We start from the raw sequence: 25,144 nt of genomic DNA, 5'->3' as shown, positions 1-25,144 counted from the left end.
GGCAGTTGCCAGGGATACATTGATAGAACATTGCAGCATAGTAAAGTCCTGGGTGTCCCTCTGGATTGACAGGGGTCTGCTTCCCTCTCGGAGAGAGCAAAACAAAACACTGGATATGTCCACCTACCTTGTTCTCTTGGTAGAGGTTGGAAGGCCGGTGTGAGCTCCAGCGCTGGCCCTCGCGTTCCCCGTAAGCGTCTGTGCTCGGGGAGGGTGGGGTCAGGGTGACGCGCCACTGGGGAGACTGGGCTGGCCTCGTCCTGTGCCCCTAAGACATGCTGGCTCTGTGTTCTTCCACAGCTGGTCTTTTGGGGTGCTCCTGTGGGAGATCTTCACTCTGGGAGGCTCCCCGTATCCTGGCGTGCCTGTGGAGGAGCTTTTCAAGCTGCTGAAGGAGGGTCATCGGATGGACAAGCCCAGTAACTGCACCAATGAGCTGTAAGCGTGGAAGGATGCCTGAGGTCCTGGGCCAGGCCCTGGGGGAAGAACAGAGGGAGAGAGGGGCCTAGCTAGATAAAGCGGCCCTGCCTGGGTCCTCCCTTCCTGACTCGACAGTCCTCTCCTAGGTACATGATGATGCGGGATTGCTGGCATGCGGTACCCTCTCAGAGACCTACCTTCAAGCAGCTGGTGGAAGACCTGGACCGCATTGTGGCCTTGACCTCCAACCAGGTGAGGCTGTCCTATCCTAGCTTCGGCCACCGTCCCCCAGGTACGCCTCTGTGAGTGCGCACTGCCGTGGGGAGGAGAGTGCCAGATCTTCTGTCTCTCCTTGCACAGGAGTACCTGGACCTGTCTGTGCCCCTGGACCAGTACTCTCCCAGCTTTCCTGACACCCGAAGCTCTACCTGCTCCTCAGGGGAGGATTCTGTCTTCTCTCATGAGCCGTTGCCGGAGGAACCCTGTCTGCCCCGACACCCAGCCCAGCTTGCCAATGGTGGACTCAAACGACGCTGACTAGCACCCCCATCCCCCCTGCCCAGACTCCATCGGCCGCTGTAACCCTCACCTCCTGACCCCTCCCTGCGGGACTCACTGCCTTCCCCTTTGCCCCTTTCCTGCTGGCAGGAGCCAGCTGCCTACTGGAGGCCTTCACCCCCCCCCCCCCCCCGAGTTCGCCTCTCTTCCTCCTCCTCCTCCTCCTCCTCACAACCTGCTTGTGAGAGAGAGGAGCAGAGCGGCAGGGCCTTGTTCCCGGCCAGTTCGTGCCCTCCCACATGTTGGACCAAGACCCCTCCCCGCCACCTTGGTGCAGTGCCTGGAGGCTGGGGAGTGGGAGGTGAGCAGACATGCCAGCAAGAGCGGACCAAGCTTTCCTGTGTTGGTTTTGTCTGCTTCCTGTGACCTGTAAGCCTGAGTTCTGGTGGCGGGGGCCTGGTCCTCAGGGCCACAGCAGTAGCAAGGGGAGGTCAGGCGCTCCAGGCCTCGGCTGAAGGTGGCCTCTGCTCCAGAGAGATGGTGCCAGGGGCTTATTAATTCTAATACTAGTTTGCTTTGCTGACCAAATACCTGGTACCAGAGGATGGGGAGGCGAAGGCTGGGAGCAGAGTCGTGGCCCTGGGGCCCAGCCCCACGCTTGGGGGCTTTGTATATAGCTATGAAGAAAACACAAAGTGTATAAATCTGAGTATATATTTACATGTCTTTTTAAAAGGGTCGTTACCAGAGATTTGCCCTTTGGGTAAGATGCTCCTGGTGGCTGGGAGGCATCAGTTGCTATATATTAAAAAACGAAAAAGAAAAAAAAAAGGAAAATGTTTTTAAAAAGGTCATATATTTTTTGCTACTTTTGCTGTTTTATTTTTTTAAATTATGTTCTAAACCTATTTTCAGTTTAGGTCCCTCAATAAAAATTGCTGCTGCTTCATTTTTATATGGGCTGTGTGACAAGGGAGAGGATGTCAGCTGGAAAGAAGCGAACCTCCTGGGCCCTGGGGCTGTGTCTGTGCCAAGGGCACCCAAGCTCCCTGCAGTGCGTCCTCACCACTTCCCCTCAGGTCCTGCACCAAGACCCCCGGGACAAACCTCCTACCTCTCCAATGCTTTTCGGAAAGGCAGGAAGAGACGACGTCGTCTGTGTAGTGGGCAGGAACCTCAGTGCACCCGAGGCGCTGGGCCCTGAGCCAAGGCCCTACCGCCGCCCTCAACCACAGATTGTTTCCTTAAAGGAAACTGGTGGGGTTGGGTGGGGTTGGAGGTCAGAAGGGGAGCTGGGGACCTACCTGGGAATAGCCAAGGGGTGGAGCTAGAGGGATTTAGCAGGAAAGCTACGGATGACAGGACATAGGGCCTGCAGAAACTCAAACCCAGATATGCGTCTCCTCCTTTATGTGGGTGTGGCTTTGTCTGTACTTATGTGTGAGGGAAAACTTGTCACCTAAGATCAGTTTGACATTCGAATCCCTTGTTTTCATGTCTCCCAGCTTCCTCTGGCTATGCTTCTCTCACCCGCGCCACCCCCCCCCCAATTCTTCCTGTGTCTATGACTAGACTTGTGTGTTGAAACTATCGCAGATTTTGGCTTCCTATAGTTCTTCCTGTATAAACTCCACCCCATCCCCCAGGAAAGGGGAAAAATTCTCTGAATGTTTGGTGTTTGGCTGCTTGGAAATTTTCTTTCTCTGCCACCTGCTGGTGATCGCTGCACTCAGCATGTGGGTCGCTGCTCCTCACAACCTCAGCCGGGAACCTGCAGGCACTCCGCCCCCACCCCCCCACCCCCCAGGCTTACTCTCTGCGCAATTACCACGAAATACAGAAGAAAGTTCAATTCGCTTTCATTTCTGCAGGGCAAACGGGATTGCTGCTTTAAGTTTGCTTTCTGAGAGCTAGCTCGTTAGGGGGCAGCTGAGGTGTTGGCCACTGTTGTAAAGTTCTCTCCTACCCTCATGTCTCTGTAAATACGCGTCTTGTCAACATATTACAGTTTGTGTTTGTGTTTAAAGAAGGCGTAATTTGGTGAACAGAGCCAGGAAATGAATTTCTGCTCTTAAAATCATTTGCTTGGAGACCTTAGAGTGGTGTCTTTCCTTCTAAAATACTGACGATCATCTCGCCTCAGCCCTCCCTTGAAGCAGTGTTGTGTGAGTGGATGGAGGATCTCCATGCCTTAGGGAAGGTGCTGGAGAACACACAGCGCTGTTACTAAGACCGTAGTGTCCTTGCTGTTACCACTCCAATCACCCACAAATTCCCCCAGAGACGGAGCTGGCTGTCTAAAATAAAAGATAGTAAAATCGACCTGAGAGAAAATGAAATGGCCATTTTACTTAGATAACCAGACGGAGTCTCCTGAGAAAAGGAGTCCAGTCTATCTAATGAAGACGTCGTGCCGTCAGAGGCGCTGAACCTGTCTGGTTTCCACAGGGTTCAAAGATTAGGGCCTGGGATCATCATGCCATTAATCAATACTGCCTTTCCACCATTTATAATTGCCGTAGACTGGAGAGCGTCAGTCCCTAGGCACCACTAATGTACTCTATTGATCCTCAAGTGAGAAAGATTGACCTTCAGATGGAGCAAGAAATCTGTTTCCATGACCGTGAAGCCGCCATGCCCGGCAGTCTCCACTGGGGGGAGCCAGCAGGCCAAGATCTCAGTCAACGTAGCGGGGGCTGTGCCACTCAGCTTCCAAGTTCCCTAGGTCTGACCTGACCTCCAGGGAGCTAACTGGTAGTGACTGGGAAATCTTCAGCCTAGGTTTGACAGCACGACAGTGTATTTGATGTCACCATTGTGACTGGTGCTGTAACAACCGAAGGACAGAATTACATGTGGCACAGGTGTGGGTCCGTAAATGTCAGGTGCCACCAACACCTCCGTGTTGGGGCAAAATGCTCTCTGAATGGGATGCCAACCAAATCGGACAGCACCACTGAGGTCTGGTCTTATAAACTGCCTGCAGTCCCACCCAGTGGGATGATTCGCAGATGGCACAGCAAAGCCTAGGCATCTGCAGGGAAGGAGCAAGCTTTGTAGCACGCTGGCATAGCCTCCCACCCCTCTCTCTCAGCTGAGGAGAGCCAAGGGGATGGAAGATCATCAAGAACCCAGCTGTTGAGGAAGATTCAGCCTGGGGCAAGGTCCCTCCAGGTTGGCACCTAAAACCCTTCAGGGCCACATACAGGACACTGCCTCCCAGATGCTTGTGTTGGAGCAGAGAAGTGACCCATTTAGTGACTGTGCTGGCGCTAATGGGGCACCCCTCTTCCTGACTCCCTCAGTGACCTCTCGATGGCAGCCTGAAGGCAAATGCTATAAGCCAGGACTGTGCCCCAACCAGAGTTGGTTGGTAACTATTTACCAGAACTGCTAGTTCGGTTTCAGCAGGGGCTAGATGTAAAAATCCCATACAGCCCAACAGCCAAGGGCTCTAGGTGATGAGACCAAAGAAACATCCTGACTTCTTTGACCTATGATCCAAAGAATGGGAAGAGGAGTGTGTTCAGTGTCTCAGTGCCTCTATGTAGAAAAAAGGGTGAAGGCCAGCCAGCTGGAGCCAGAACTGACCAGGGGCCCCTTGCCGTAACCATTCCCACTCTGCCTTGTAGGAAAAGCCAGAAAGAACTGCACAATAGCCTAGCAGTCCTTATAAATCATTCAGCTAAGACAGGATTGAACAAGTTAAGTAACTAATCCCTTCTCCACATTCAACACTTGAAATGTGAGCTAATTAAAATAAACACCCATGGTTTTAAAAATGGGAGAATTTATTGTGAATCACCTTGCGAGGCCAATGGGGAGACCCAGCGAATGCTGTGTAGTAGGGATTCATCATTCTTGAGGAACTGGAGTGCATTAGCAGGCCAGGGTGGGGCTTTCCCTCTGGTGGAGAGGAGCTTAGAAAGCATTGTAAAGTACAGATCTTTGCTGGGAAGCACTGATGACAGTCCTCACGTAGGTGATCCCAGACAGGAAGATTGGAGTTGCACTTGGTTTCAATGACTCCCATCTAACCGCTTTCAGTTTCACCGAGAGTGAAGAAAACCAATCTCATCCCCCACAAACCGAAAACACCTCTTTCTTTCTAAGCACTCCCCAAGGGAAGAAAGCTCTTGGGTCAGCTGCACGGCAAGGTATTGAGTTTTATCAGAACTGACCATCCCGAAAACCCCAAACATAAGTATCTGAACATAATACTCGTTACTGGGTAGCTCAGGGATTGTGTCAGACTCTTAACCACCCCGATGACTAACAAATGGTCTTGTTTGTGAAAGACACACACACCAGAAAAGCATACACCCAGCACAGACAAATGGTTACGTCTTAAACCCGTAATTATGTTTCCTGGCAAAATGGTGGCTAATGAAAGCCACGTGTGCTGGAATAGTGGCGGCCTCCCAGATTCCTGCAGGCTCCGAGGGCCCCAGAGGGGGAGCCTCTGAGCAGCTGAGCAGCAGCCAGGCCTTGTGGATCGCCAGTGTGTTGAACTCCTGTTTTCTTCTCCAGAAAGCTTTTTCTTCTTCATATCCGGAAAGGCCTTACTGGGGAATAAGCCCATTCCATCCCATTAAGGTGCTTTGTTTCCAGGGCACTATTTTTACTGATGGATCCCTGGTTTCGGAGTTTCCAAGTTCTTACTTGAATCTAAGGTGCCAAGCTGATTCCATTATGCAAAAAAAGTCCTCCCTTAAAGGACATGCACACGAATATGAAGCTGTTCAAAAATAACACGGGGAGGGGGCTTCACATAGTTTAGTGGGATGACGTCATGGTACAGAGGAAGGTGGCTTTGAGATTATATTTCTAAATGGTCTGAAGTTGGTCTCACTGCTGGCGTCATCTGGAAGGGTTACAAGGCCTCAAAGGACTGCCCCAAGGACGACACGGCTGATCTCTGCTTAAACCAGACACAGCATCTGTCTGAGCTGGATGGTCCTGCATGGATGCCACCGCTGCGGGCAGGAAGCTGACGACTGAGCTTCATCTCCCATGGTCCTTATGCACCTTTAGAACTTGCCTTGCTGTTCTGCGTTGCCTTTTGTGATTCGGCCTGGAGGGTCTAGGTACAAAACATAAGGACTTTAGGCACTGCTCACAGCGAGATGTGGAAGTTCCTCAAGAGCCCCTTTTCTGTTTTCTTAATCAAATGACAGAGCACAAAGTCAACTCCAAGTTTGCAACTTACCTTAATTATAAAATTTAAAAAGACTTGCAAGCAAGGACCCTGGGTGTCCGGCCCTGGGTGTCTATGTGTTGGCTGGCTCTCTTCTTTGGCCTTTGGGGGCCAGTTGAGCCAGTCAACCTCTCCCAGGACGCCCCTGCCACATCCTTGTGTCAGGCTTTTGCCCTGTCCCAGATTCTTTGACCCAAAGGGGAAAAGTGGATAAATAAGTAATTTCTTATTTACATACATTTCTCCTAGGATTTAAATTGCTTTCCTGCTAGTATTTCCTGACATTTAAAGCCTGTGCGAAATACACAACATATGGGAACTATTTCCATCTGGCACAAAAGAAAATAAGAGTCTGCCTATATTATAATGAGCTTCTAGACTTAATGTGTTGAGGCCTCATCCATGACTGCACTGGTTGATAAGCTGGGGTTTTTGGGGGGGTTTTTTGGGGGGGCTTTTTGATAACTGAATTTTAAAAACGTAGTGGTTACGACACGATGAAAGTTCAGCCTACAACTTCCTGTTTGGATGACAGGAAGAAGCATGTGGTGTTTTGCAATAGTAACAATTCTAGATCCTCACTGCCCTTAAAAATAACTAGACCAAAGGTGTTCTTTTTTCAGATACTCACAGCTTCTTTAGCAGAAGTGATGGGTCCCTCAGGTAACGGGATAGGTGTCGATGGTGTTATGGGGGATGACGGAACCGGCGGCAGCTGTATAAATTCTTCATCCTTTAAGAGCAGAACTGAGAGTTGGGTTACTGATTTAAAACAGAATGGGTCTTAGATCTATAGTCACACTGCTGAGACCCCCAGGAACGTGTAACTACCACCTCTTCCACGACAGGATTCAAAAGGCTAAATTTGGAACCTAATTACATAGAGCCAAATGTTGACCTAATAGTACAATAGTACTATTATTGTACTAATAGTACAATAAATAGTCCTGATTAAAGAACACCATGGTATTGAAATTCAGTTTCACTGAGAGTTAAAAATGGATAAATTGGGGCGCCTGGGTGGCTCAGTGGGTTAAAGCCTCTGCCTTCAGCTCAGGTCACGTTCCCAGGGTCCTGGGATCGAGCCCCACATCGGGCTTTCCGCTCAGCAAGGAGCCTGCTCCCCTCCCCCAGGTCTGTCAAATAAATAAATAAAATCTTAAAATTTAAAAAAAGGATAAATTAACTTATTTTCATGTTGAAACCTAATTAATCAAATGAAAAGTAATAGTCTAACCTTAGTTCCCTTCAGTGGAGGTGCTAAATCCACCAGTGTCTCCTTAGATCCAAGAGAAGTAGGTGATTCCACAAGAATATCTGTTTTGGAAGACTAGGAAGAGAAGTATTTTATACGAACATCAGCTTTCTGCTCTTCCTACAACTCAACTTTTACAGTAGTTAATGCTTTCTAGCGCAACTTGCTTTCCACTCACTGAATCCCTAACTTCTTCCAACTCTGCCCTTTAGGAGAATGTAGGAAGCAGGCCCCTGAAGCAGCAACTTAGTATCACTGAGTGGTGTACATGCAAAGTGGCCCTTGAATGAGATTCTAGAATTAAAACTCCTTGGTCGGGGTGATTGGCTGGCTCTGTCAGTGAAGCATGCAACTCTTGGTCTCAGGGTTGTGAGTTTGAGCCCCATGTTGGGTGTAGAGATTACTTAAAAAATAAATTAAAAAAAAAAAAAAAAGTCTGCGGTCATTAAGCTACTGATTTGCCAATTCTGGTCCTGTTTTCAGTCTGGCAAAAAAAAGTTGCCTTTCCTCAGTTACTCATCAGTTTCTAATAGTATTAATACAACTTAGTCAAAATTGTTATCTTTATCATTTTTGGTGTCTAATAATGGTAAGTTTGTCCGATTTATTATTAAAATGGTAGGTGCTGCTTAACAGAAGCTCCTGCAACATGAGGAAAATGGAAGACATGGTATTTTGAGAACAGCTAGCTAACCTATCTTCAAGAATTACAATTAGATTTGAAAAGTAAATATGTCACTGCTCTTTGGAAATATGTAATTGTTTTGTGTACTTGGGAGGGAAAAAAGCTACATACATCCTAAATTATAGTATATTTAACTTGATGTCCCTAAATTCTGTATAGAACCTAGCATGCTACTTATTCTCATTCTGTATATATGGAAAACAAGTTTAAAAGCATGGATTAAAAAAAGAAAAGAGCAACAAATAAAATGCCTAGGAACTTGTCATTTTGTCCTTAATTTCTAGGTCTTTCTCAAACATTCCAGAAAGTGGCATCTGGCTAAAGTGTTTATGCCCCACTAGAATAATTCTGAGAACATAGATTAAGCTCTGAGATATTGTACTATCCCAAGATTTCCTTGCACCTGAGAGCAGTCTAAGAATGACAAATTTGGTCAGTCTTAAAGACCAAATACAGAGTAAGAACCAGGTAGGCTGCCTTTTAAAAGATGGTATAGGTTCCAGAATTGCTCCCATTCTCCCTAGAATCCTTCCTGAACAAAGCCCAAATCTGATTAGTCTCTGGAAATATGGAAAGGCAAAGCAAGAGGGTGTTCCCCAAAGTGTAATTTTCATGCTGGACTTCATATCATTTCCCTTGGCTTGTCCAAGGAGTCACTAGCATAACTAAATTAAAACGGATGGGTCCCCACTCCAGAGAACTTGGATTCATCTGCTACACCACACATGCAGCATGTTCCACAATGGTCTCTCTTTCTCACTTGTGCAGATTCTGACTTAGACATGAAGCCACAAAGCAGAGAAGTGAGAGGCCCCTTCTGACCAGAGCAAGATGCTCTAGTGATCGGGCCAATCCTGGGTTTTACAGTAAAACGCTGGGGGTGGTGAGGGGGTGGCGGGGAGCTACTGAATTAAAGGCAACAAAAAATGACTAAGAAAATGAGTGGAAGGAAGACAAAAAGTTTACATTCTAGACTGGCCTTTTGTCACTTCAAAATTAATAGGAATCTCGACAAATGAAATGGACATGAAAGACGAGGAACCATTCAGTCTCAGAAGAGCAAGAGGCCACTAACGAAGACTCTAGATGGTTCAGGAGAAGGAATAAACTGGATTCCTAAATCAAGCTGAGACAAAGACAGTAAGAGCCCTATAGCTAGAGTTAGCTTTAGCAATTTTAATTTTCTTAAGGAATTTAAAAAAAGATTTTAAAGCCTACTGGACCAAGTGCCAAAAGACACTCAAAAAGAAATGTCCTCCCTAACTGCAAGAGGAAATAAGACATTTGTGGAGAGGCCCCAGTTACGGAAATCCACATCCTGGGTACTCACCTCCCCACTTAGTGGTATCTCGATTGGCTTTGGCTTCACATCGATCAGGTAGAAGGTTCGTGACAGAAGCAACAGAGAAGGAGGGACATTCTCCTTCAGGTGGAGGTCCTGCCACTGGAAATGGGAAGAGAATAACACAGGACAGAATTCCAGCATGTTCAAACTGGGCGTGACTCACCATCACCAACCGCTTCCCTAGTTTCATCAGTTTCCCCAGGCACATGCTGGGGAGCAGCGGCAGGACAAGGGTGAGAACACTAGTCTCCTGGCTTCGGCACCAGTGGCTGGAGTCTGTTACCCGCCTCGCAACAGTGGGAGCCTCTCTTAGAGAGAGAGCGTTCCAGTCACCTCTCAAATCCACTGCGGATTGAAGGAGCGGGGGATCTTCTCTTAGACACAGAGCAAGTGAGGGGAAAGAATAAATAAGCCTCACTCATAACCAAAGAAATTAAAATGAGAATGAGATGTAATTTTCAAGTACCAAATGGCCAACCTTTAAAAAAAAATAGACACATAGCTATATACATATATACTTAGGTAGATAATACATGTACGAGACAAAACTCAGAAAGCAAATAAAATATGATCAATACCAATAAACCTGCCTTCTACTCCCATCCTTTAACCACCCTGTTTCCCTCCCTAGAAGCAACCACTGTCACCAGGTCCTTACGTACTCTCCCAAAGTATCCTGTGGATAAACAAACACACATTTGTACACTTTTCATCTCCACAAAAAAGGCAATATACACATTGTTCTATCCTTTGCTTTTTTTCACTGAAATATCTTGGAGATCGATCCATATGCGTGGCTGTGGAGATGCCTCCTTTTTAACCATCCGTAAAGGATCCCACTGTTGCATGAAAAGGCCATAATTTGATTATTCTCCTATTTATGAACTTGAGCCTATTTCCAGTCTTTTGTTATTATAAATAGTGTTGCAGTGGATAATTTTATAGATATGTCATACTGCACAAGTGAAATTTCTAGGTCAAAGTGAATGCATTTTTAAATTTTGAAAGATTCCGTGGAGGTTTTCAGTAGCAATGCATGAGTGCCCCTCTCCCTAACCCTCAACAACACGGTGTGTTATCAAACTGATCTATGCCAACTTAACAGGTGAATGTGGTATCTGTTTTATCTTCTTATGAAGTTAAGGTGTTTCATATGATTATCATCTTAGAGTTTCCCTTCTGTGAAATGCCTGCCTGTATCCTAACACAAGAATTTCTGAGTAATACAGTGTTGACTATCATACGTTGTTGGATCGGTATCCTCACTCCTTTGTGGGAAAAATGTACACTTTCAAGAAAGCTATTTGACAGTATGAATCCATTTAATACTCTATGTTCAAGAAATAAATGATTTTAGGGCACCTGGGTGGCTCAGTGAGTTGAGCCTCTGCCATTGGCTCAGATCACAGCCTCGGAGTCCTGGGACCAAGCTCTGCATCCGGCTCTCTGCTCAGAGGGGAGCCTGCTTCCCCCTGTCTCTCTGCCTGCCTCTTTGACTACTTATGATCTCTCTCTCTGTCAAATAAATAAATAAAATATTTAAAAAATTATTAAAAAAAAGAAATAAGTTATTTTAAGAAACTTTCCCTACAATATGTTCATCTTCCAGCCAGAGCAGGTCCAACATGTAAAAGGAAATAGCTACCTGACGTGGTTTCAAAGTCACAACAATTGCTCCTATTCCAAAATAATTTGTGTATGCTTTATAGCATTTATTATAGTTACAAGAATGAGAGTTCCATTTTTTAAACTTACTTTTATTTTCTTAAAAAAGATTTTATTTATTTATGACAGAGAGAGATAGTGAGAGAGGGAACACAAGCAAGGGAGGAGCTGGAGAGCGAGACGCAGGCTCCCCTACCGATATGGGGCTCCATCCCAGGACCCCGGGATCATGACCTCAGCCAAAGGCAGATGCTTAACTAACTGAGCCACCCAGGGGCCCCAAGAATGAGAATATTAATAGGAGTTACTGCTTTGATTAAAAACATTGATGCTCTGGGATACCTATGCTCAGTCGGTAAAGCATCTGACTCTTGGTTTTGGCTCAGGTCATGATCTCATGGGTCATGGGATCAAACCCCACCTTAGCCCCACATCTAGCTCCGTGGTCAGCGGGGACTCAAGCATGCTTAAGATTCTCTCCCTCTGTCCCTCCCCCAACTCATGTGTGCAGGTGTTCTCACTCTAAAATAAATAAGTCATAAAACAAAAAAACACTGATGCTCTTAATTAAAATATGTTGCCAGTGGGAAAATATTAAACATCTGTTGCCAAAGCTAACACTTTATATTGGCTTGGGGTACTAACTGGAAAGTAGTCCCAGGTAAAGCCCTCAGGCAAGGCTTAGACCTCCAGATGGATTCACATACAACAGGCCCTGGATTCAAGAATTTTGCCCAGGCCCTTAAAATACCCTGAGTATGTAAAATTCTAAGGTGGCCGCAAGATTCCTAGTCCCTAGTGTACCCACACCTTCTCCCAGTTATTCAAACATGAATCTAGGTGCTGCTGTGAGGGGTTTTGCAGAAATAATTAGGACCCCAAGTCAGCAGAACTGAAAGCAGGAAGTTATTTGAGGAGGTCTCACCTAATCACGTGAGGCCTTTAAATCTGGAGCTAGAGTTCAGAAAGGGGAAGTCTGAGATGTGAGGCCTATGGGGGGCTACAGTGTGAGCAGCTCTCCTTTCCTGGCTTTGCAGAGGGATGGGACCTAGAGGTAAGGAATGCAGGGAGCCTGCAGGGCTGAGGAGCCTGGGGCTGACAGCCAGTGAGGAAATGGGACCTCAGTCCTCCAGCTGCAAAAGACTAAATTCAGCCAACACACTGAATGAGCCTGGAAGTGGAATCTTCCCCCAGAGCCTCCAGAAAAAACACAGCCTGCACTTCTGACAGAACTTGTAAGCTGGGGTGCCTGGGTGACTCAGTCGTTTATCAGTTGCCCTCAGCTCAGGTCGTGATCCTGGGGTCCTGGGATCAAGCCCCGCATCAGGCTCCCTGCTCAGCAGGAAGCCTGCTTCTCCCTCTCTAACCCTCCCTGCTTGCGCTCCCTCTCCTGCTGTGTCTCTGTCAAATAAATAAATAAAATCTTAAAAAAAAAAAAAAAAAGAACTTGTAAGCTAATAAATGGGGTGCTGTTTTCAGCCACTAAGTTTGTGATTGTTGTTTATGCAGCAACAGATCCAAAGGCATATGTCACCTGATGTTTATAGCGGCGTTATCAACAATAGCCAAGTCATGAGAAGAGCCCAGTGTCCATGGACTGATGATTAGATAAAGAAGGAATAGAATACTACTTAGCTGTCAAAAGGAATGCAATCTTGCCATTTGCAATGACACGGATGGAGCTAGAGTGTATTAAGCTCCGTGAAATAAGTCAGAGAAAGACAAATACCTTATGATCTCACTCATATGCGCAATTTAACAAAGAAAACAGATGAACGTATGGGGAAGGGGGGAAGGAGAGGGGGAAACAAACCGGAGGAGACTCTTAAGGATAAAGAACAAACCGAGGGTTGATGGAGGGAGGGGGGACGGGGGATGGGCTCGATGGGTGATGGGTATGAGGAGGGCACTTGTTGTGCCAAGCACCGGGTATTGTACGTGAATGGTGACTCACTGAATTCTACTCCAGAAACCAATATTGCAGTGTATGTCAATTAAGTGAAACTTAAAAAAAAGAAAGAAAACTGACAGAATACCCTGTCTCCATCAAAAATAAATCTAGCTTCTTCAGCGTCCCACTGCTCAATTAAAGAAGGCACATTAGGTGGGACGGCTCGCCTGAAAAACAGAAATCAGAGTGAGGTCTACAAAGCGCAGGGGACAGAGTTCTAGTGGAAAGGGCCCCGGAGAGCTGCGACTTGCCTCTGTGAGCTGCTGTCTCAGTTGTTCCTCAGTGAGACCCAGGGATCTCATCCCCCGGGCCCTGCAGGCTGCTTGTAGTTCCGACACGCTCAGAGCGCTCACCCCTTCTTTGGCAATTACCTGAAAGTAACATAAAGAATGGTACTGGCCCTTTTGGTTCCAGTTTTACCGAATCCCAAATTCCAACAAATCAGGGGCCACACCTGTCCTCTCGCTGGCTAAAGGTGCAGCAGCTGAAAATGAAGGGAATTCTGCAAACTGGTATTAACACTATCAGAAATAGTCCCAGGACTCCTCTCCAACACTTTTTCACCAAAGTAATCCTCTCCCCTCTCGATGTGCGTTTCCCCTTCATGGCAGCTTTAGGATTCATTAGAAAATATTCCGCGTGACAAGCTCTCAGTGCACCATTTGCTGGTGTCCCAGTGTCGCCCTTCCCCTTACCATCCTCCTACCTCCATCCGGGAACGGCCCTAACTCGGGTCCACAAAACTCGCTCGATACACAATACGGTTTCTGCTTGGTGTGACCCAAAACTAGGGTACTTCTGGGACCAGTACTGTTTATTCCAAAATTCTGAAAGCAACAGCTGAAATCTAAATGAGGCCACCAGGATCATGCTTTCTCAGTTCTGGGAATCTTGCTCCCTCAGGCAGAATGCTTGAAAGCAGCTGATTCTGATTCAAAAAACATTCTTTCCATTTTTTAAGAGTCTAATTAGCAGTTAACGATGCCTTTCCCCCATCAGATGTCTAAGCTGGGCTCTCCCTCCCTGAGTTATGCCTTGCCACTCCTTCTTATCAGACTAACTCACCCAGCAGAATATTTACGTCGGTGCCAGCTCTGAGGAAGGGGAGCTGAGGTGTGAGGGCAGAGCCCTGTCCTTAGTAATGGAAGACTCAGGAGCCTCCTGGGCTGCTGTTCCTTCTAGCGGGTCCTAACTGATGTAGATTACTAAATCACTAACTGCTTATGAGGGCATTCTCCAGAAAAGTGCGTCAGAGTATGACAAACAACTCCTGAAGTGAGTAATGAGGGTTCAGATTGTCATGGTAATGATTGTTTAAACTGCTCAGTGGTTTGCCAGAACCCGTCCAGGGGCAGATCTAAGAGAAGATACAGCTCTTTATCACGAAGTCACCCTAAAGGATCTCCCAAGCCGGGCTAATTCCCTGACAACTACAGTTCAGCTCTTACTTCATCATCTGCTTTTATAGACTTTAGTTTCATCAGAAGTTGAAAGCGGAGCAAATTGTTGGTTCCAAAGGCCTGCAACTCTAGAAGCTTGCAGAGGGCAACCAGCTGAGGTCGATCTAGGCTCTCCAGGGTGAGCTGATCTTCAAACAGTTTGGAAAATCGAACTATCTCCTTTGTGCTGGGCTTGTGGCCTGTCTGGACCTAGGCAGTGGGACAAAGAAATTCATTAAAATGTGTTTTGTAAGGGGCGCCTGGGTGGCTCAGTGGGTTAAGCCGCTGCCTTCGGCTCAGGTCATGATCCCAGGGTCCTGGGATCGAGTCCCGCATCGGGCTCTCTGCTCAGCGGGGAGCCTGCTTCCCTCTCTCTCTCTGCCTGCCTCTCTGCCTACTTGTGATCTCTGTCTGTCAAATAAATAAATAAAATCTTTAAAAAAAAAAAATGTGTTTTGTAGGGCTCCTGCGTGGTTCAGTTGGTTGGCTCAGGTCATGATCTCATGGGCCATGGAATGGAGCACCATGTTAGGCTCTGAGCTCAGACGGGAGTCTGCTTGAGATCATTTCTCTCCCTCTGCCCCTCCCCCCACTCATGTACACTCTCCCTCTCTAAAATAAGTGAATAAATCTTTTTTTAAAAATTATCAACTATAGGGGCGCCTGGGTGGCTCAGTGGGTTAAGCCGCTGCCTTCGGCTCAGGTCATGATCTCAGGGTCCTGGGATCGAGTCGCGCATCGGGCTCTCTGCTCAGCAGGGAGCCTGTTTCCTCCTCCTCTCTCTCTCTGCCTGCCTCTCTACCTACTTGTGATCTCTCTCCATCAAATAAATAAATAAAATCTTTAAAAAAAAAAATTATCAACTATAAAATGTATTTCTTAATTTAACCTTCTCTGCATACTATTTGAAATACACACCAAAGCACATTCATAGACTCTGTCTTACATCTGGAAATGGGCCCTGTGGGACCAAGAGGCATAAGGAAGTCTCCAAGTCAGCCTAAGTCAGCTGAAAAATCAGGAGTAGTTCAGAAGTTTGACTCTACATCTACGGTTCTTTCCAATACATGACTGCTTTAAGGTAGGTTTTGTACACTCTACTGTAAATGTTTGCAATATTGTATGTGTATAACTTAGATATTTGCCATCAGAGACTGTGAACAATCTGGACAATCCACAATGACATGAAACTTTCATATAACCGCCAGCCTAGAAGTTGCTTCCACAACCTCGGTGTGTACCTAGAAGTGTAACCACAAGAGACTGACACCTGTTTGACATAGGAGGAGAACTGAATGGAGTCGTCTCCCAGCTTGGCCCTGTTCCTCCTGGCCATTTCTGTAATCGTTTCTTGAAGAAATTTTGCTAGTTCCAACTTCGCAGCCATTTTCTTTTTCTGTTTTTCCTCCTTAATAACGGAAGAGGAGAAAGTTAATCGATCCTTCAGGTTTACAAGTTCTTAGATAAAGATGAGAGGAAAATAATTGTTACCCTTGTTATCATTCATCCCTCTTTTGCAACTTAAAACGATTTTCAAACCTAGTTAAATGGGTTTTGTGAGAACCAAAAAAAAGTAGTCTCTATCTGCAACTTGCCACCTTAATCTTACCCTTTATCTCTTACTAATACGATGGCCATAAATATTTGATAGATCCAAAATATCCCCTCAATGGAAGGCTTTGTCATTATTTAGAATGAGATATTAGGGGCACCTGGGTGGCTCAGTGGGTTAAAGCCTCTGCCTTCGGCTCAGGTCATGATCCCATAATCCTGGGATCGAGCCCTGCATTGGGCTCTCTGGTCGGCGGGGAGCCTGCTTCCCCCTCTCTCTCTGCCTGCCTCTATGCCGACTTGTGATCTCTGTGTGTCAAATAAATAAATAAAAACTTTAAAAAAAAAAAAAAAAGCTTTAGAATGAGATATTATCTCTTAGTCTGGTATAAACCATCCTGGCTGCTAGCTGAGCCAGCCCCCGATCCCAGAGTGGGCCCAGATTTTGTGTGGCCCACAAACAAAGAAAACTAGGAAATTAACTCTATGTTAGAGTATCATATAACTTCAGTACAAAACAGATACAATTAGGGCGCCTGGGTGGCTCAGTGGGTTAAGCCGCTGCTTTCGGCTCAGGTCATGATCTTAGGGTCCTGGGATAGAGTCCCGCATCGGGCTCTCTGCTCAACGGGGAGCCTGCTTCCCTCTCTCTCTGCCTGCCTCTCTGTCTACTTGTGATCTCTCTCTGTCAAATAAATAAATAAAATCTTTAAAAAAAAAAGATACAATTAATTATAATACACTGACTTAAGTGTTATGACAGATATAAACAAAGTACTACACAAAAGAGAATTAAATGTACATTCCTTTTATTATTATTATTTTTAAAGCAATCTCTACTCCACAGGTGGGGCTTGAACTCACAGCCCTGAGATCAGGAGTTGTATGTTCTACTGACTGAGTCAGCCAGGTGCCCCTAAATGTATACTCTTAAGACATGATGTTAATGTGTACTTCTAAAACCTCATTTATTATCAGAAATGCAGTGTGGTAGCATTGTTGAAATAACCATAGTCAGGGGCATCTGGGTTGCACAGTCAGTTAAGCATCCAACTCTTGGTCTTGGCTTGGGTTCGTGATCTCATGGTCATGAGACTGAGCCTTGCGTCAGGCTCCATGCTCAGCGCAGAGTCTGCTTGGGATTCTCTCTTCCCTTTCCCATTGCCACTCCCACTCATGTGCTTGCTCATTCTCTCTCTAAACTAGATAAACAAATCTTTAAAAAAAATAATAACCATGGTCAGGACTCGGGGATGGAGAGGAATAAGATTTTCTATGTTTGTTTTTTTTTTTGAAGTTGCCCAAGAGATTCTAATGATTAACCAATCATAGCAATCATGAATTTTTAGAAAAATCTTAAAAGACTCAACCAAGGGGTGCCTGGGTGGCTCAGTGGGTTAAAGCCTCTGGCTCTGGCTCAGGTCATGATCCCAGAGTCCTGGGATTGAGCCCTGAATTGGGCTCTCTGCTCAGCAGGGAGCCTGCTTCCTCCTCTCTCTCTCTGCCTGACTCTCTGCCTACTTGTGATCTCTGTCTGTTAAAAAAAAAAAAAAAGACTCAACCAAAAAAAAAAATCACACAACGCCAGTGGCAATGCCATCATTAGAACCCATTTAGTTATCCATTTCCTATATCCATATCCAACCACCTATTCATTTATTTATTGAGCATCTACCTTGCACTAGGTACTGGGGATAAATTGAGCAAAAACAGATAAGAATTCCTGCCCTCATGGGACTTTAGTCTAATGGGAAAGACAAACATTAGTGACTAATGATCATCCAGTAATTCTACAAATTAAAGTATAATAAATAAGTACTACGAAAGAGAAATGCATGGGTTCTCTAATCTGACATAAATAGAAAGTCTTGCTTCTTCCCATCCCCCACCCCCACAACTTCCTCCCCCCACCACACCACCTCTCTCTCTCATTTTCTCATTTGCTTTAGTCCATGGAAAGAAAAGAAAGAGAACGTATCTTCTAAAACTGTAGCCATGGTGTGTATGGATGTGTATCTGGGGAATGAGCAGCATTGAGGAATGAGGAATCTACATAAATCACTTCCTTTCTCCCCCACCTTCCTGAATTCATGAACACATTCCCTGGAATCCCACAGTATTTATTCTAGGTCCTGATTATCTTAAAGGTAAGTAAACTAAACCATAGCCAGTCAAATATGCCAATTTGATTCTACCCCTTACGTGTACCTCTAACGTATCTTCAAGTTTTTATTCTTTTTTTTTTAAAGATTTTATTTATTTATTTGACAGACAGAGATCACAAGTAGGCTGAGAGGCAGGCAGAGAGAGAGAGAGAGAGGAGGAAGCAGGCTCCCTGCTGAACAGAGAGCCCGATGTGGGACTCAATCCTGGGACGCCGAGATCATGACCTGAGCCGAAGGCAGCAGCTTAACCCACTGAACCACCCAGGCGCCCCTTCAAGTTTTTATTCTTAATGCCACTTTCATAATTTAATCTCTCCTGCACTACTGTAATAGCATGCCAGCCGGAAATCGGGAAATCCCTCCTTTGGCCCTGCCCTCTTCCATCCTTTTAGCCAGCAAAATCGTTTTTTCTAAAATACAGATCTAACTGTGTTACCCACCCTCTGCTTAAATTTACCTTCCATTATTCACCATGGTCAAAAGCAAAGTCTACATCTCTTAGGGTGGTAGACGCTTTCCAACCTGACCCCAACACATCACTCTGTCTCTTCCCTGCTCCACCCACAAAGCAGCACTCAGTGTCTCAGATTATGTCCAATTCTTTCACACAAGTAAGCCATTTTAGGTGCTACTCTTTCTATCCAGAAAGCCTTTCAAATGTTGCGGCAAAATTCTACCATCCTTCTAGTCTAGGTTGCATAGTTATCTCTTCTAGAAAACATTTCCTGATCCGATTTAAAAGTTGTCCTGTTCATCCTCTCATCATGTGGTTGTGCCTTCAGACCTTGGTCCAGTAGAGTGGCACAGAAGGGAAAGAACAAAGGGGCTCCCTAGTTTTCCTAGTCTGTCACCATCACAGTGACCATCCAACGAGGACCCATCTTCTCTAGGACTATTCTCAAGAAAGAAAGGGTCTGCCTGGCTAAATCATGCCCACTGTTCAACTAGTCACTGCAATAACAGCTGATTTTTGTTCCCTTTATTTTTTTAATGGTGAAAAACAAGATAAATTCAATGGAAAGGGAATCATTTTTTTTAACAAATGATGCTAGAAAAACCTGGTATCCACACATAAATAAGAAAATATGAATCTTAATCCTGATGTTCCACCTCTTACCAAAATTAACTCAAAATGGATCAGAGACTTAAATGTAAAACTCAGAACTTTAAAACTTTTAGAAGAAAATGTAGGAGGGACGCCTGGCTGGCTCAGTCAGTAGAGCATGGGGCTCTTGACCTCAGGGTCATGAGTTCAAGCCTCACATTGGGTATGGAGCCTACTTAAAATTAAAAAAAGAAAAAGAAAATGTAGGAGAAAACCTAAGTGACCTTGAATTTGGCAATGAGTTTTTAGATACAACACCAAAAGCATGATCTGGAAAAAAAAAATACTGATAACTTATATTTAATTACAAAACCAAAAACATTAGCTCTGTGAAAGACAGTTAAGAAAATGGACAAGCCACATGCTGGGAGAAAATATCTGCAAGATATCTATCTGTTAAAGGACTTGTATCCAAATGTATTAAGAACTCCTAAAAGACAACAATTAGAAAATGAATACCTCCATTAAAAAGTGGGCAAAAGACAGATACATCCCCAAAGAAGACATACAGATGGCAAACAAGCATATGAAAAGATGCCCAGTATCATATGTCATCAGAGAATTGCAAACTAAAATAACAATGAGAAATCACTTCACATCTATTAGAATGGCTGATATTCAAAGCACTGACAACATTGAAGGCTGATGAAGATACAGAGCTATGGGCACTCTCATTGCTGGTGGGAATGAAAAATGATACAGGGACTTCAGAAGACAGTTATTTTTTTTTATGAAACTAAACATAGTCTTACCATACAATCCAGTAATTGCTTTCCTGTGTATTTAGGAATCCAAATGAGTTGAAAACTTATGATCATAAAAAAAAACCAAACCCCTGCACACAGATATTTATAGCAGCTTTATTCATAATTGCCAAAAACTGGAATCAAACACAATACCCTTCAACAGGTCAACAGAGAAACACCCCCTGGCACATCCATAGAGTGAAATATTATGCAGTGATAGAAAGAAATGATCCATGACAGGACTATATACTGTATGATTCCAATTCTATGACATTCCGGAAAAGGCAAATCTACGGAGACAGTGCTTGCCATTGGTTGGGGGAGGTAGGAGGAACAACAGATGATGCACAGAGCATTTTTAGGGCAGTGGGTGATGGTAGATACCATGACATCATGCATTTTTCAAAACCCATAGAACAGTACAACACAGAGTGAAGCCAATGTAAAGTAGGATATTTAATATTATCTAGATATTGGTTCTTCAATTGTAACAAACAGATCACACAAATGCGAGACATTAACAACCAGGGAAATGGGGGGAGTATCCAAGATCCTCTGTACTTTCTACTCAATTTTTCTATAAACTTAAAACTAAAGAATAGAGTCCATTTTTTTTTTAAGTTAAAAAGTCCTACATACCTTTTTGGATTCACTTTCAAAAGTTGATGGCAACATCTCTGGGAAGAATTTTAGAAATGCTGGTAATAAGAATTCCATGAAGGGTACAATTATGAAAACCATAAATGGAACCAGGCGGAAGAAATCAGCACAAGTCCTCAAGAGCTAAAGAATTAAATGCATACGCAATATTCATTATTTTAGGACATGCCCCAAACAAATATACAAAACCAAAAAAGCCTGCCTTGGTCCTTGAAGTGTTAAAAACCCTAGACAGATTTTCTGCAGCTGTGTATAAAATGGACCAGTAGGGTTTTCCTTTTTACTACTGCTCTGAAGTAACATCTATGAGACACCTTCAAGGAAATCTATGACAATCAAAACATATTGCTGGCATCATCTATTGTTAGCTTTCATCTATGTTAGCAGTCTGTACTTTAATAGTACAGTATCTGTCAAAAACTGATTTTTCAAAAGCATATACTTAATATATTAACACTACTTCCTATTTCAGGTGCACAGATCAAACCTGAAGCTTCTCAACCCCTTGGGGGAGATCAGAACGCAATTATAACCACTTTGTAGGCAAATATGCACAAATCTCAAGAATCTTGCCTAAGGTTGTACAGTAAGTCCATTTCAGACAAATAAGAAACTCCGGAAGAAACTGTGGTTCTCACTATCAGTTACTATTCCTACTTTGGGATTTTTGGGATGAGTTCTCAAGTGAGTTTAAAACTTGGTTCCCGAATCATTCAATTTAACTTTACATTTTCTGTCTCAAATATGATTCGTGCCTACCCTTCGTCTCTCTCGTCTGGTCAGCACCTGTCCGTGCAACAACCTCCAAACCATTCTGGCAGCAACTTTGGTGTCAATCCACAGCAAGTAGAATCCATTGTAATAATATTTAAGTTCATCCATAATTCTTTGTCTATAAGATCGCTTTTCTTCCTTAATCTTCGTGCCAGTTCCTTCTGCGGGCTGAGGGCTTGTCGCCTGAGGCTTTTTTGGGGTTTGCTGCAGTTGAGGTTTACCAGGGACCTCTTGTAACCAGCATGTTGATGTGTGCAGCTTCTGTATTATTCTAGCTCGTAGGTGAAGTACTTTATTGCCTGACTGATTAGGATAGGAGTACTTCTTGCTTACACAGTTTTTGATGTATGTTCTATTTAAATGGGAATCTGGCAAGTGAAGAAATGCAAATGATGGGGAATAAGAGCTGGTAGGATGGACAAAATAGCTAGGGAATCTGGAATAAAGAGCAACATCCTCTGAGTTGAGCACATACTGTTACCAACTTACAAACTAAAGAAATCAATATTTATATGGTTAAAATAAAGCAGCGGCTTTTAAGCCATATTTTAAAAGCAGATGATATTCACAAATGAAGGAAATATAACTTTTTACCCCAGTTGAAGAACAGTGTCACTTTATGTTTGAGTGATAGACTCTATGAGAAATATTAATAAGTTAATTCCTAAAAATAATTGCTATGTTACAAGTTAGAAACTCTGGAATTATTCCTGTGCCAGGGGCCATGCTAATCTCTGAACTGTTCCAATTTTAGTATATGCAGTGCTGACATGAGCGCAAAACTCTGCAACTATTAATTTAAAAATCTAACAGCAAACATTTTTCCACCAGCGGTTGTGTTTGAAGGTGTCGTCTTTATCTACTATCATAAAACAGGTGGAACACTTGCATCTTTGGTTACTCCGCTGACAATAGGAATATTGCTTGAACAAAACACTTCATAGCCTCTGTGGAAATTAACCAAACACATAATACTGGTTTGTCTGTGTGGTGCCTGTGGACTCCCTCAAATGAGAGGCATTTGTGTCCCAAATGCCCTTCACCTACAATTCCTTAAGAATGTTAGGAATAAGAACTAAAATTGGGCACCCCAGCTGGGGATCTCTATATTCTAGTTTTGCAACAGCTCACAATCTTCAGTTAAATTAGCACATCAGATTGTTTGAAAATAAAAATAAGACCCATCTAGGCAAAGAAAGTTCCTGGCAAAGACATTTCTTCTGGCAAAGAGATGGTTTTTCCATTCTTTCAGACTGTTTTTGAAGCATGCCAAGATAAAACACTTTTTGAAGGGCCAAAAGGGAAAATGTACAACGTATCTGGCACATAGTAAGTTCTCAGTGAATATTCTTTAGAATAAATAAGTGATAACAGGCCTACGAGCGCAGGTATATGCCCAGGCCTGGCTTGTTTGACAGCCATTTTGCTCATTTTTCTATCTAAGGGCCCATGCAACATTCATCAGTTATAGAGGTGTCACTCTAAAACCATTACATCTTCTCTCTTCCCTGTGCCATACATCTAAAGATTACTCAGCCCGAGTTCTAAGGCATATAGAAAAGCTAGGGTAAGTTTAAATACAATAAAATATCAGCTTCCTAAAAAGCAGTAGAGTTAAAGTCAACAAAGCTTTCATTTGTTGTGGAACAAGCCTATCTTTTTACATATATCTTTCTGGTCTAGAAAAAAGTTTATATAAATATTCCATGGCTTACCTTGTCCGGGCAATAGCTAAGACTGTTTTATAATTGTAGAAGGCCATACTTATATTTGTCTCAACTAGTCAACATAGGAACCTAGACAGAAGGATTAAGTAAACAATTCAGTATTTTAAGAACACATCAATTATAAAGATACCAGGATTTCAGTGTTTACTACTACAGAAATATAACTTTTTAGAAAATTTCCATATTCCGTTCAAGGTGTAAAATCTCTTCTCAAGATCATTTCCAACAATCATGAATGTTTTCTCAGCTTGGATTTGAGAATTGTACTTTTGATTTCCCAACAAATAGACATGATCTCTAACATCATGGTGCTCATGATGGTGATATGGTCTTTAAAGACTTTTTAATTTCTGGTCAATAACACCCAGTAACCTACTTGAATGGTTGCCAGGTATTTTTTTTTTTTTTTAAGATTTTTATTTGTTTATTTGACAGAGATCACGAGTAGGCAGAGAGGCAGGCAGAGAGAGAGAGAGAGAGAGAGAGAGAGAGGGAAGTAGGCTCCCCGCTGAGCAAAGAGCCCGATGTGGGGCTCTATCCCAGGACCCTGAGACCATGACCCTAGCCAAAGGCAGAGGCTTAACCAACTGAGCCTCCAAGGTGCCCCCGCTGCCAGGTATTTAAGAAGTTAAGCAATACACACTTATTTGTAGCCTAAAAATACAGGTAGGATAAAATATCCTGGATTTGTTTCAGTTAGCTTTTTCCCATACTTGGCCAAGTTGCCCCAAACTTTTAAAGATGAAAAGCAGGGGTGCCTGGCTGGCTAAGTTGGTAGAGCAGGCAAGTCTTGATCTCAGGGTCATGAGTTCAAGCCCCATGTTGGGCACAGAGCCTACTAAACAAACAAAAAATTATTCACTGACCACATTTATGTAGCAGTGAAGATAATACATGGTACCTACTAATCGTTCAAGTGGAGGTAAATTGGTTTCCTGTACTGATGATTCTCCAAAGAGTCCAAACTGAGCTATCCTTAAACAAGCTTTTTCAAAACCTTTCTCCATCCTGTAGTCCTTTTCAGCCAAGGGCAGCAAGGTGTTTTTTGGTAGTATCTCTTAGCGTCAACTTTGCTTTCCTCCAGCTGGAAAAGGCGCAGACCAGAGTGCTCTCCTGGATGGAAACCTCAACCACAGAGCTGACATTTTTAACGGGAGTTCAGAGAATACTTCGGACCGTCTAAACCCAAGCTAAGGGAGGGTGGTCTCCTGCTGGAGGCAAGCCACACCCGATCAGGCGGTTAACCTGCTCTCCGGCCCCTGGGCACTCCCGCCCGGAGCGGTGGGTAACCACTTCCTAGGCGGGGCCGGCCAGGAGCCCCGCCTGCGCCTTCGCACCGCCCACGCCCACACGCGGGGCCCCAGGCTCCCCGGGTTACCTTGCTTCTGGCCCTTGACGACACAGGGGGCAAAACGCGCCGTCGGCTTTTGTGCACGTAGTGTGTTGGTGGACTGTGTTTGCGGCGGCGGGGTGGGGGTGGGGGGGGCGGTTCTTTGTGTTTGGGTGCGGGGATGGTGCAGGCACGGGGAGGACAACCTTGTTGGCGATCCAGGTTTATGGAAGGAGAAGCCGGGCGCCGGGTACGGAAGAGAGAGGACGAAGCGAAGCACGGAAGGAGGGGAAATGGAGGTTGAGCTCCAAAGCTGGGGGGCGGGCAGGGGCACGAGGTCATGGGCTTGAGGCGAGTGCGGTGGGGAACTGGAAGCTATCGGGAAACCTGGGCCCTGATGGGAAGAGCAGGATGCGGAGGGAGCGGGCTCCGGAGTAAAAAAGGCAGGCGAGGTCCACCAAGTAACAGCCTAAGGACTTGGCCAGCCCACCCCTACCTCCTCGGGCCGGCTCCCCGGAACGGCTGCCTCAGTCCTCCAGCCCCTTCCCAAACCTCCCTCGCCCAGGTCCCCAGCTAGAGGGGCCCCAGAAGTCTCTATGGCTCCACCTCTTTCCTATCCCGTTACGTCACT

General features: G+C 44.7%; 2 protein-coding genes across 10 annotated transcripts in view; one reads left to right on the top strand and one right to left on the bottom strand.

Annotated features, from left to right (window-relative positions):
* The window catches only part of FGFR1 (fibroblast growth factor receptor 1), a 46,500-nt gene extending 44,627 nt beyond the window's left edge, over window positions 1–1,873 (top strand). For all 3 annotated transcript variants that reach the window (XM_059384028.1, XM_059384027.1, XM_059384025.1), the window contains 3 exons: window positions 301–438; window positions 567–672; window positions 781–1,873. In XM_059384028.1, the coding sequence (XP_059240011.1) occupies window positions 301–438; window positions 567–672; window positions 781–957 (421 nt within the window). In that variant the 3' untranslated portion in view covers window positions 958–1,873. The remainder of the gene's footprint in view (window positions 1–300; window positions 439–566; window positions 673–780) is intronic.
* A 93-nt stretch (window positions 1,874–1,966) lies between these two features.
* LETM2 (leucine zipper and EF-hand containing transmembrane protein 2) lies at window positions 1,967–25,144 on the bottom strand. Of its 7 annotated transcripts, none has more exons than XM_059384029.1 (12): window positions 24,562–25,144; window positions 24,089–24,391; window positions 23,172–23,252; window positions 21,442–21,892; window positions 20,662–20,805; window positions 15,726–15,863; window positions 14,465–14,665; window positions 13,268–13,387; window positions 9,386–9,499; window positions 7,353–7,445; window positions 6,747–6,848; window positions 1,967–6,001 (listed from the first exon to the last, which is right to left on the bottom strand). In XM_059384029.1, the coding sequence occupies exons 3-12, from the start codon at window positions 23,216–23,218 to the stop codon at window positions 5,939–5,941; spliced, it is 1,473 nt and encodes a 490-aa protein (XP_059240012.1). In that variant the 5' UTR covers window positions 23,219–23,252; window positions 24,089–24,391; window positions 24,562–25,144; the 3' UTR covers window positions 1,967–5,938. The 7 variants fall into 7 exon arrangements, with proteins under 7 accessions (XP_059240012.1, XP_059240018.1, XP_059240017.1 ...); XM_059384035.1 differs by having other exon boundaries at window positions 24,089–24,308; window positions 25,010–25,144; XM_059384034.1 differs by having other exon boundaries at window positions 24,089–24,267; window positions 25,010–25,144.

The sequence above is a fragment of the Mustela nigripes genome, chromosome 18 (assembly GCF_022355385.1).
Source record: "Mustela nigripes isolate SB6536 chromosome 18, MUSNIG.SB6536, whole genome shotgun sequence".
NCBI lineage: Eukaryota > Metazoa > Chordata > Mammalia > Carnivora > Mustelidae > Mustela > Mustela nigripes.
The sequence above is the reverse complement of the archived record's forward strand: the minus strand, read 5'-3'. Positions and strand labels throughout refer to the sequence as shown.

Excerpts from the sequence above, each read along its gene's own strand:
- LETM2 (XM_059384029.1), bottom strand. The coding sequence starts at position 23,218 with ATGGCCTTCTACAATTATAAAACAGTCTTAGCTATTGCCCGGACAAG. Across the intron at positions 21,893-23,171 it reads TTAGCTATTGCCCGGACAAG|ATTCCCTAGCTATTTTGTCC; the intron begins GTAAGCCATGGA and ends TCTTTATTCCAG. Across the intron at positions 6,002-6,746 it reads TCACTTCTGCTAAAGAAGCT|ACCCTCCAGGCCGAATCACA; the intron begins GTGAGTATCTGA and ends TTTTGTACCTAG.